At 38.5% G+C, this 11,706-nt stretch overlaps 1 protein-coding gene across 4 annotated transcripts in view; it reads left to right on the forward strand.

The window, feature by feature from the left end:
* The window catches only part of BCAT1 (branched chain amino acid transaminase 1), a 75,211-nt gene extending 66,895 nt beyond the window's left edge, over nt 1–8,316 (forward strand). For all 4 annotated transcript variants that reach the window (XM_076342671.1, XM_076342663.1, XM_076342652.1 and 1 more), the window contains exon 11: nt 891–8,316. In XM_076342671.1, coding sequence (XP_076198786.1) covers nt 891–932 — 42 coding nt within the window. In that variant the 3' untranslated portion in view covers nt 933–8,316. The remainder of the gene's footprint in view (nt 1–890) is intronic.
* Nucleotides 8,317–11,706: the final 3,390 nt, after the last annotated feature.

The following is an 11,706-nucleotide window of genomic DNA, read 5'->3' on the forward strand; positions in this document are numbered from 1 at the left end:
CTGGATTGGAGGAACTTCATTTTATCCTCTCTGGAGAAATTATCATCAAGTGATCTCTTCAGCCTACATAAAGCCTCTAAACCCAGTCTTTATTCCTTGGTAAAAAGCGTTTTCAAGCTCCCTGAACATGGTACTATGAGGGAAAGGGCTCCCAACTTACATCTGCTGCTAGTCTGTCCACCTCTGCTTTACTTGCATACTTGAGCCCTATGTGTGTTTTTGGGGCTCTCTGGAGCATTGTTTACAGGACTGGTGACAAAGAGCTTTAGAACATGGAGCCATTTTAACAACCGAAAGTGCTGCCTTGGGACTGTATCCTCCCCCTGGAAGGGGTACAGCTCCATGTGGTAGGTTGCCTTCGTTTCCACCTGGTGATCCTGTTGGTTTGCGTATGGAAAGATGATTTGGTTTATTTGGGTTACAATTCTCTCTAATTGTACTCTGTGGTATTTGTGATGGGTTTTATCTCACATTCAATCAGAATGCTGTAATAAAAAGCCACCTTGAAAATAAAAAGAAATAAAAACAAATGTGTTTGTTTATTGGAGCTCAAGCAGGGGCATACTTATGAATGAATTAGTGAACTGACCTCAGGGAATAACTGTATTAAATTGATGCGAAGCTCTAGTGAAGCAGGACTATTATGCATCACCTCTAGTGAGTATCAGTAGCACCCCTTCCTAGTCTACTTATTGGAAGATGGATAAAGCTTCATGCTGCCTGTAGGCTTTGCTTAAATCAAAGACAGAAGTAAAGGCAGAAGAAATAATGTAAACTACTATCAGGGTGGTGGATATGAATCTTTCTGAGGATAGACCTAAGAATTTATCATAATTTTACACTGTTACTTTTAACTTTTATTCTTAAACTCCATTTTTGCTTCCTTTCAGTATGGAAGAGAAGACAGCGATTGGGCAGTGCTGGTGTCGTGAAGGTGGAAGAGTTCAGAACCTCCAGACAGAACAGACATGAATAATGACAACTTCTGTAGCTGCCTGTGTGTAGCATAGTTTCTGTATCAATTTGCTCCCCAGGATGATTGTTTCCACAATCCGGCGAATGTGAACACAATCATTTTGATTTCTACTGTAATCCTGCTGGTAGAAGCCTGTCTTCTTGGTAGAGGTGCTAAATGTTAGCAATAGAACTTTCCTAATGGTTTTCTTAGTGCCTCCTTGTGTCTTATGTACAGTCTGAAAACTTGTAAGATGCTCTTCAACTGCTCTTCAAATTGGTTTGTTTTAACTACCATCACCAGCAGAGCACGTTGTCATATAACACAAAGACATTGCCTGTTAGCCGGCCACAGGGTTCTATTGACATTATTCTGCCTTTTGCTCTGTGTTTGGGAAAAAATTAAGTTTAGCCATACGCTTTTTCCTTTCATATTCTGCTTGTGTGGGAGATTCTTGAGTTTGCATAGCCCTCTAGATCTCCTCATGCATTCTCTGTCAAATAACAGCTCTGTCCTTTAGGCCAAAATTCTCTGAGTCGATCTAGCCTGCAATATGCTCCCTGTTGGCCTATTGCCTTCCCCTCCATGGCGATATGCAGTGGCTGCTTGGGCAGCGCATACCTCTCTAATAGTTGAATACATCCTTCCATACATGATTTACCGGGCTGGGTCAGGCCCTGCTGAGACAAGAATTACCCTTTGTCTGGCCTAGCACAGAGCTGGGCGCTGCGGACACAGTGTTGCCTTCCAGGCGAATGTCTAGAAAGTAAGATTAGACAACTGTGGCTGTGAAAGTTGAACCACTCTTCACAGCAACCAAACCTTTGGATTGAGGAATTTCTTTCATCATCCAGTCACATAATTTAGATCAGACAGCAAAATGTTTTTCTTGTCCCTTTCACCACTCGCTGTGACATGTATCCAGCCTCCATTGACACACGTGTACTTTAATAGGGCTTTCCTATTAAGGAACAAGCTTTGTTGTCAACAGAAAATATCTAGCACAAGGAAAGAGATTTCATTCAGACCCTGGTTTCATTCTGATTAAGCACATACTTCTTCATATACCGCTATGCTCTCACATGCAGTCTTGATACTATTTGGAAGCAATATAGAGCATGTAGCCCATAGTTCGGGAAATAACTTCTGCAAATGTTCACTAACAATCATACTGTAATATTTGTTAGCTTTCTCTTTTTGCACACAGCTTTGTCAAACAGCTTTAAGATATCTCTTGCCAAAAAGGATCGCCATGTTCTGTATCAATGTTCCAAAGTGCTGCTTCAGTGTAAAACTGGTGGAACTTTATTGACATTAATGGAGTCCTATAAGAAGTAAAAGTGAAACATTTATTGCCATAGTTTGCAGTAGAGATGCACCAGTATTAAGGGAAATGTTTAGCACTTTATTTTTTTTAAGACCCAACAGTATCTGTCCGATGCTTTATAAGTCCTTTGTAGTTACTGGCATTTGTTAACATAGTTTAAAAAGGCAAAATATAATTTCTGATAGACCATCCATGCCTTACACAACTGCTAAAAAGTAGCCTTATGGCTTTCCAGTTCATTTTTGGTCAGATTTTAAAGGCAACCCCTACTTAGCCATCACTTTCTTTTCCTCCCTCAGATCATGACTTTTATTATCTTTCACTGCAGTCCAGTCTGATCTTTTAATGAAGAACAGTTGAAGGTTCTCTCTGACAATGTAACCATTGTTAAAATTTGTTGGATAGTTTTCTCTTTAGAATACAACTGCAAGCACAAAATGTTGTTTCACTTACAGTAGCAATAGTATTGTGTGTCTGCTTTTCTGACCATTTGAATCTGTATCGTGTGCTGGTCTTAGTTCAGTATCTTACTATGTATTATAAGCTGCTGGTAGTCTTTATTTAATTAGATGGGTGGAAAAATTAACATGGGGAATATGTCAAGATGCAATGTGGGGTAGAGAGTTTTATCCAATGAGACAAGTATCATAACTAAAGAGTGCCTTTAACTAGGAGTGTGGCACGGAGCTCTAAAGACTATGTAATGAGCAACCGCATGTGGCTTCCTGTTACTGAATTATCTAATCTGTCCCCTTATGTTCATCTTAGATTTAGCAGCAAAAGGAAAAGTGGAGATATCTAACTTCAGGTGCATGCCAAAGTGGTTGTATGATACCTTAACATCTCAGGATGTTGACAGAGTTGACAGGTATCGTATATCAAAAATCCCCATGAAGGCATCAGTATACCAGCAGTAATCTATTCACTAGTCAGAATTAATAAGGACCAGTTAGAAGAATTCTTTTACTGCAATGTAAACCTAAAAGTTTTGTGAAACTCTTCTTAAATTGGATGCAAGTAATTTAAAGTGAGGAAACCAGGCGGTTTCATTTATTGTGATTGGCACTGTTTCCTGCGCTGACCGGAGAGACGCCTTTCCTTTTACTGCACATTTTGAGCTGATGGAGACTTCAAAATGATGAGAGTTGAAACGGGAATGACCCACAGAAACGCGTAGACTTTTCTAGCAGAGAAGAATGAAAACGTAGCGTGTGTATGTTAACTGTTGTCTTTAACATCTTGGTTAATTGCTTTACTCTGGCTATGTTAACTCAAAGTTGTGCTTGTTTCCAAATGGGATCCAAGTGAATAGGTTCTAGATTTTAAACTTTAAAACCTAAATAAGGGAGCTGATGGGTCAGTATAATACAGGAAATTCTTCTGATGTTGCATACTGTCCTACCCTGCATTCTGCCACTGCTTTTTTATCCTGTTAACCAAAGGAAAGAAATAATATGTGTAAATAATAGTGAGTATTTGGTATTGCATTCTCCCTGTTTTCGCCTGTAAAATTTAGGAGGGAACTGTGGTATTCCCTGAGCTAGTAAGAGATTGTAAAAGAACATCTGCACATCTTTTCTCCATGTGCCCTATTTGTTTAATTGCAACAGATTTACATAGAAAGAGTATGGTACATCATAACTAGGCAATTATCCATTCTTCATCACTTAGTTATGATTCTGCTAATTGATCATTTAAGACATAAGATAGTCTAACATTAGGAGAATTTGAGACTGTTCAAAAAAGATCAACAAATTAATATTGTTGTGTGATATTTGCATAATTGGCTGCAATTATTTAATGTTTAATTGGGTTGATCAAATGAGATTCAGCCTTTCACATGCTTACGTTTTACAAACACTGGTACTTTAAAAGGATAATAATGAACTAATTTTTGTATGTTCTTTCTTCTCCCCTTCATTCTTTTGATTATTATTTTCAGTATTGAGCAAGTCCTTAATTTTCAGTTCGGTGAGCATGATTCGTGCATAGGAAAGAAGGCCTTCAAATGAGAGAACTTTTCATGAAACTGGCATTTCATACAAGCTGTTCTGATGCCAAGAGTTATGGCTTCAGCAACTGGCATTACTTAACTAGATTCTTAACTGCGATGAGGGCAAATTCGCTGAGAATTTACAGTGACAGACTCTGGTGAGAATGCGAATGCTAATAAAGGTTCCTGCTTAGGGTAGATAATCTGTTCAGTCTGTAGCAGTGCAAAGCAAAACTGATTTTTCTGGGATATAGAAGGGAAGTCTGATAAGACAAAAGCAACATAGTGAGAGATCTCTCTGCCCAGCCATTGTTTACACCTGTTCAACTATCTCAAGCCAAAAAGCAGTTGTCCTCCACTCCTCCTCTTTCTAGATAAACTCTTGTTTAGGGTTTACCTAATTCAGAGAGATATCATTGATCCTCTCCTGTATACTTATTTTATACTTATTTTTCTTCAGGCATCAAGAATGGTAATTTGGAAAAATGTAATATTTGAGAGAGTCATTTGGAGTGCAAGTTATTTGAAATGTCTGTCTAATACACGGTCTTCCAAGGAGGTAGATAGAAAAACAGCTGGGACTGATCTCATAGCTGCCTAATTAGAGGAGGAACCCTCTTGAATTCAATGGCCTCTCCAAAACAATCTGCATAATCTCAACAGATCGCTTAGTGTGAACTGTCTGTTGATAGTGCCTTGCTATGAAATGGAATACAGAGATGGCAGCGCAGCCTGCCAGACTATGGCACGCTGGCTCTCTCTGCATGGGATTCACCCTACTGATGGTAAGTTTTAATGTTGTAGTGGCAGGCTCGTATACTGAGAGGTGGGCAGGTGTAAATGATGGCTGAGTGTACCCTGAGGTGGGCCGTTCCTTGCTGTCTTTCTCGCCCTTCCACACAGACTTGCAGTCCCTTTTCCCCAGCCTCCTATCATGATGCCATTTAGTCTCATATCTAAAAGTGACCATGTAAGCAAATTTTGCATTCTTTTTGCTTTTAGCAGGAGTGACAGTTAAAAAAAAAAAAAAAAAAAGTGTTTTGTTCATCTTGCAGGTGTTCAGGGATCAGAATTGCACTTTACCACCTGCACACGTAATGCCTGAACAGACTGCCACTGACTTTGTGACCCTGGACAAGTTATCTAACCTCTTTGTAAGTGCAGAGTAGTGGTACTACCACTTATCCTACTTTTAACTCTTAAGAAAGATGCCATGTAAAGTCCAGTATTTCAAGGATTACTTTAGATTATGCAGGAGAAAAATTGTATTTGAATGAGAAATATATTTAAGGTTTGCTGTATGAACCCATAAAAGAGTAAAAGGTTCAGAATATAAAGTAGCATACAGAAAGATCTTGAAAAGAGAATTCACGTCCACCTCTCAAACAGTGCTATCTTATCTAAAAGTGATGCTTGAAGGAAGCGTTGTACCTCTCAATGTAGTCATTAGATTAGAACTATTCTAGAGGCACACTTTGTCATGTAGCACTGAGACAGACCTCTTTATCAATCTTGACTAAAAATTTTCGGAACTGCAATATTTAGCAATTGGGAAGTGTCAAAGAGCTGTGGTTTACTGTATTTTGTCACTATCCTCAAGATCTGGAAAAATAATTCATAGGTCCTAAATCATTTAAGCTAAGTAACTTCTTAATAAGTATTTGTATTTTTAGTCATAATAGCAAAGGAGAGTACTGGTATCCCATTGGTGAAAAATACTGTTAGAGCAGTTCTGTCCATGCCTTGCTTTAAGCATGATGGTTATTAGTGGGAATTCCAGGATATTTTCCCTGACTATGCAAAATCTGAGTGCCATTTATAGCACAGTTGGCAAATATATCCCCAACTCCATAAACAAAACTAACTTAGCCATTACCTTGAGCTAGAACAGTCAAGTACATTAGGGCTTAGCAGGTGTGGAACAATACTGAATTAGAATAGTCAAGCCTCAGATTTGGAACAAAATTTTGGAATTAGTAGCTCAGATAGAAATAAATCTCATTAACCACACTAGCAAGGTTAACCACACCCAAAGTTACTAAAAATAATGGTGTGTAAATTCACTAGTAATAACAGCATGGCTAGATCCTCGTCCCTCTCTGAACATGAATTTATACTGTTTGCTTATCTTAAAACTTAATTTATTGTGTCTGATTTTTACCACAATCCTGAATTCTTATGCCATGCTTTAAAAAAAAAAAAAAAAAAAAAAAAAAAAACTTAAATTTCATGTTCATAGGAAGATCTTAAGGAGGATTTCAGACCTTGATAGAGAATTTTAAAGTCTTTAAAATATCTGTTGGTTAAAGTTAAGGTAGAAAAAGAGAAACTTTGTGGACGTAATTAACTACAGCGTTCCAGATGATTTTCCAACACTGGTCACTTTTGGTTTTTACCAAAGAGGTATGCAGGGAATAGTAGATAAAATAAGTGTAGTGCTTTTTTTTCTAAGCAAGAGTTGGGAAAGTTTCTAAGAGCTGGTTCTCTTAGCAATGCTAACTCTTTATAGGACTTGATTCTGTCAGGCTTAGCACAGTCATTTAAGTGTGAGATGGAGGAGCTCAGAAGTTATCTCAGGCAGTACTATCTTGCAGGAACAGATTTTCTTTCATTTTATGATCAAAGTGATCAAGATGTGAACACAGAATCTTAAATTTTGCATCTTTTTAATAAAATTTTGCTTTTCCTTTTAGAAAATGTTCAGTATCACTGAACTATAATCTTAAATTATCATGTCTCAGTAGGTTATGAAAAGGAAGCAAACATTCTTATTCTTTATGTAATCACCTTCTTCCTGTATGCCAAATCCCCTCTTCATTATGATTTGGTGACCCCTAGAATTGTGACCTCTTCAGGTAAAATAACAGGTTCTTTCTCTACTGTACCCTACTAGCGCACTTTTACTAAGTGCTTGCAGCAAACGCCAGAGCAAAAAGTAAAGTGAAAAGTCTTCTGTTACCAGAACAGGCATGCTAAGGAATGAGAGTAAAATTAGTCAGTCAAGACAGGAGGTCAGAAGAACGTCATTACCGTTCTCATTCAGTCCAAAACAGAGACTACCCAGGTATACCAAATGTCTAGCAGGATGGTAGATTGCTATTGCTATTTAAGAATGCTCTTATTCAGTTGCTTAAATACCTACATCTGTGCTTACGTTTTCATAACTTGGGCCCTAGTATCTTAACTGAAACCTGCAACACACTCTTATATGTCATGAAACAGCAAAATATTAGATCGAAACAAACAGGTCATCTAACAGTGAGAAACTGTTTTCTACAGGTCAGTAGCCTATTCTGTTCCCATAATTCATATTCATTTTCTAATGGCCCAGTAGCTGACTAGAACTGCAAGTAGGAGACAGATGTATCATTAATTCTATTCCATAGTCGAGGATGTTGACAAAGAGTGAATCTATTCCCTCCATCTCCTGGGGAGGCGGCTTGGACTCTAGCTTGGCCACTATAGTAGAGAGTGACAGAATGTAAAAGGTTCTTTGCCACGATGGAGACAAGTAAGAGTTTTAGCTGAAGCTATTTGCAAACAATATCTGTCAAAGCAGTACATTTAGAAAGACAGATGTCCCCATCTACCTGACCTTCGAGGCATTTAGAAGGGTACAGTAGTAGTTATTGGAATTGTAGCATATAAGCAGTGGGAAATTAGCAACTTAAAGAGGGAGAAGTAAACGCCTCTGAAGGGTCTCTGTTTTCTCAAATGTTAAAGTTAACTGGGTATTTTACAAGGATCTGAGCATATAAAAGCAGTAAAGGACAGATGTATGAAAAAATACTGGATAAACTAAAGGAAACTCTACCTCATTCTTCTCTAAAGGTTTTGTAGAAGCACAATTAAGCACTCCTAATGGCATTGTTACGTACAGACCATCTGGCATGAAAGAAACACTTTATATTTGTATGTCTATAAATCCTGTAATAACTGTATTTTGCTGGCAGTATAAACAGTCTATACTATTTGCAGTTTTCCTCATCAAATCTGTAATTATGCAATGTTTCTGTCTCCAATAAAGGAATTTAATGGGCACCTGTTTGTGGCATGTTATGAAATCATCACTGTTGAGTACAGCTAACTAAGCATAATTATCCCATAGATGGGAACTGTTACGAAATACATTCTTGAAGGCTAGATTAAAAGGAAAAAGAATTATCAAATGAAGTGTGGCATTTGAGAACAGCAAAGCAAGACGCAAGTGGTGAGAGATAAGCTAACTCTATAGTCAAAATGCAAAGCCTGTATTCTGCCTTCTGGCTTCCACTGAAGTCTAAGGATATGACACTCGGAGGGAAGAATGAGGCCTTAACAACAGCAGACATGCATCTACCCTGCCAAGCCTGGAGGCTGAGCCAGTTGTTTCACTTACAGTAAAATGCTGGACAAATCAAGCAGCAAAACTACCTACCTGCTAACCATGGTGTCATGAAACAGCTTTTAACATGCCAGGACTATGTAGCAGTGATTGAATACAGCCCCGATTCTAAGGGTTTTGGGGCAATGAACTCAAGGGAGAGAAGAAAGCCAGAAAACAACTGTATACTTTGAGCACTTACTTCACAGGGCAGCTTTGAGTAGTCATTACTCTAAAGTATGTCAACCAATGGGAAGCCCTTTGAAGATGGAAAGCACTGAAAAGTGAGTGTCGTTACAATCTTGACATTTGCCATGTGTAGTAGCTATATTTACAAAAATACTTGACGTATTCCCCCTTTTCAGTGCAGGGGATACTGTGATTAAAGGTAGTACTGATCCATGCTGTAGTAAAGTACACATCAGGGTAAATTTTCCATCTGGTTTGGTTCTCAGTGACTTCAGAGAAAGCTGGCATGGATACAGGACACTTTAAAGAAGCTGTAGACAGGTCAGTACTAAGAGTTGTTAATTACTGCTAGGAGAATGAGCCTAACATGTCAGAATCAGACTTTATTCCTGTATTTTGGCCTCTCTACTTTCATCCTAAGGGAACCTTTCTCAACTGTAACTCTAGCTTGAGCTTCAGTAAGACAGCTTTCAAAACTTGCTTATCCCAAGTAGTAATAACTTGAGGACTGATCTTACAAGGTGCTGAGTGGGCTTCAGAGACAGACAGACCTGTGCCTTTTAGCAAAACTTAAAAAGACCCCTTTTTTCCTCCCTTTTGAAATATCTCAGTAGCTGGCAATAGTTCTGTTCAATAAAGCACTTGCGGTGCCACCACCAGCACTGTGTTCTTGGGGATGGAGAGTATCAATTCTGAGGACTCTGATCTGGGATACATAGTCTTGTAAAGTTGATGTGACAAAAAAAATCAGTTTTAAAAGAATACAGGGGGAGGACAAAGCAGAAAGCAAAAAAACTGTGTTCTGTACATGTAAACAGGGCAAAGAAACAAAGTTGGGGATTCCAATATAGGCAGTCAATATTAGAATTAGAAATGCCAGTTTTGAGGGTATATCAACAAGAGTCTTGAATTTCAGTTTTTCTTCTTCCTTTCCTTTTGCTCAGTGTGCTGATATTGTGGCGTCACAGTGGTGATTTTAACAGTGCTGCCAAAGAATTACCCTGTTGCTAAAAAGAGCAAAATTTTCTGCAGTAGCACCTTTGTTGTTCTGGATGCCTCTCTAATGAGGAATTTTTAAAAGAAAATACAAGAATGTGGAAGGTATCTACTTCTCTGTCTCCCAAGGGAATGATTTTTAATGCCTGGTAAGAAAATGTTTGTCCTGCTTTACCTGCAGGTGGTATTATATTGTACCTGTACAAATTTAGAATACTAAATTCTGAGCATTGCTAATGCCAGGTTATATAAGACAAAACAGTTTATCTTAACTCATATAAGTTCTTGTGGGTCAGTCAAAGAAATTGTGTTCTTCTGAGGTGATTTCAGAACAACTTCTCTTTTATAACTTTTTTTTTTCCCCATCTTGCTCATGGAATAATTCTTTTTGAAGGTTCAACTTTGGTTAATTTATGCTCTTAGTGGTATATAGGCATTTATCCTTTACTTTGATGGCAGTGTAGGCTAACATTTTTTTAGAGCAAGGTAAAGAAAGTTCATATACAAAGAAAGCATCCTAACCAAACTCAGTATTTGTGAGATAAATGCCTAACTGTAAAGGATAAACAGAAAAACAAATGTTTAAAATGGGTCAGTTCTAACCACAGACTGTGCAAAATGCAACCACACTTTAATTTTAGACACTCTACATATTATCAAAGGGACTTAATGAAATATTTTAAATTGCCTTCTTATTGAGCAAGATAACAATTGCATGTCTAAGGCACATGTGCATATCCATAGTCTACAAAACATATGCCTTTCAAACAAAAGGCTGATCAAGTCGATACTGATTTGATATGTGGTAATATCTATGAAGCAGGCGTTTTGTAGGTTCTCAGCGAGCAGGCCAGTCATCTTCAGTACACAGCATGTATTCAAGGACCCCTCTGGGTCTGCCCAAAGGCAGATGTAGGTAAAGCCCTGGTCTAGATTGGGCCTATGCAGCTGAAGCTGCGTCGTCATAGAGAAGTGTGTGCTTCACAGGCTTGTATGTGCGAGGGAGGTGATTTTGTACCCATCCTTTATAGATATACAAATTAAATACATGCTGGGAGGTTGCCACTACCAGAAATGCTATCACCTGTAAAACAGCTAGGGCTGTTCTGACTCTCATTTTGACAGGGATGAAATTCATCTAGTGTACCACACCTAAGCTGAAAACAAAGACTGTGACTTACCTGCCTTTTAGGTGAAGTTTACATAGATCATCATCAAGCAGAGCCAGTGGAAACACTAATTTCAGTGGAATCTTCAAATTCAGCTGGAACTGAATAGCTCAGACCCTAACTTGAGGTGACTTTCACACTCTGAGCATGATGAAGAAAATGGCTCCACTCTTCTTACTTCCAGCTTCTCTATCCCTGACCTTCCCTTTGTGGCACTGCTGGCACTAGAGCAGTTGCAGAGTGACCAGATCACTACTTGACCACAGCTGAAATCAGGACAGGAGGGAGGAAGGATATGCACAGACCCCATGCGTAGGAAGAGCGGGACTGCTCTTTTAGCCATGGCAGAGTTTTTAAGAAGCTGAAGCCAGTTAAGAAGTCACGTCCATATGAAATGTTGGGATTTGAATGTCTCCCAGGTGCTAGCCACTTTTATTATGGCTCTTAAACTTTTATGTACCAGACCTTGCTTAAGTCATTGATGAATTCTGGGTTCTTTTTTTTTTTTTTACCTTCCTTTAGCTCATACAAGCCTTGTGCCTGAGCAAAGACTGTAATATTTGCTTTACTGTGAAGTCCCAGGTTGGAAAAGAAAGGGGTTTCTGAAGATTTTGTACCTTCATCGTAAGGGCATGGCTGAAAACTGATTAGAGCAAAGACAGTGAAAAAATACTCCCATCTGTTTAGGAAATCTCAGTGCTTAAAAATTTGAAG

Source organism: Aptenodytes patagonicus, chromosome 1 (genome assembly GCF_965638725.1).
Source record: "Aptenodytes patagonicus chromosome 1, bAptPat1.pri.cur, whole genome shotgun sequence".
Taxonomy (NCBI): Eukaryota; Metazoa; Chordata; class Aves; order Sphenisciformes; family Spheniscidae; genus Aptenodytes; species Aptenodytes patagonicus.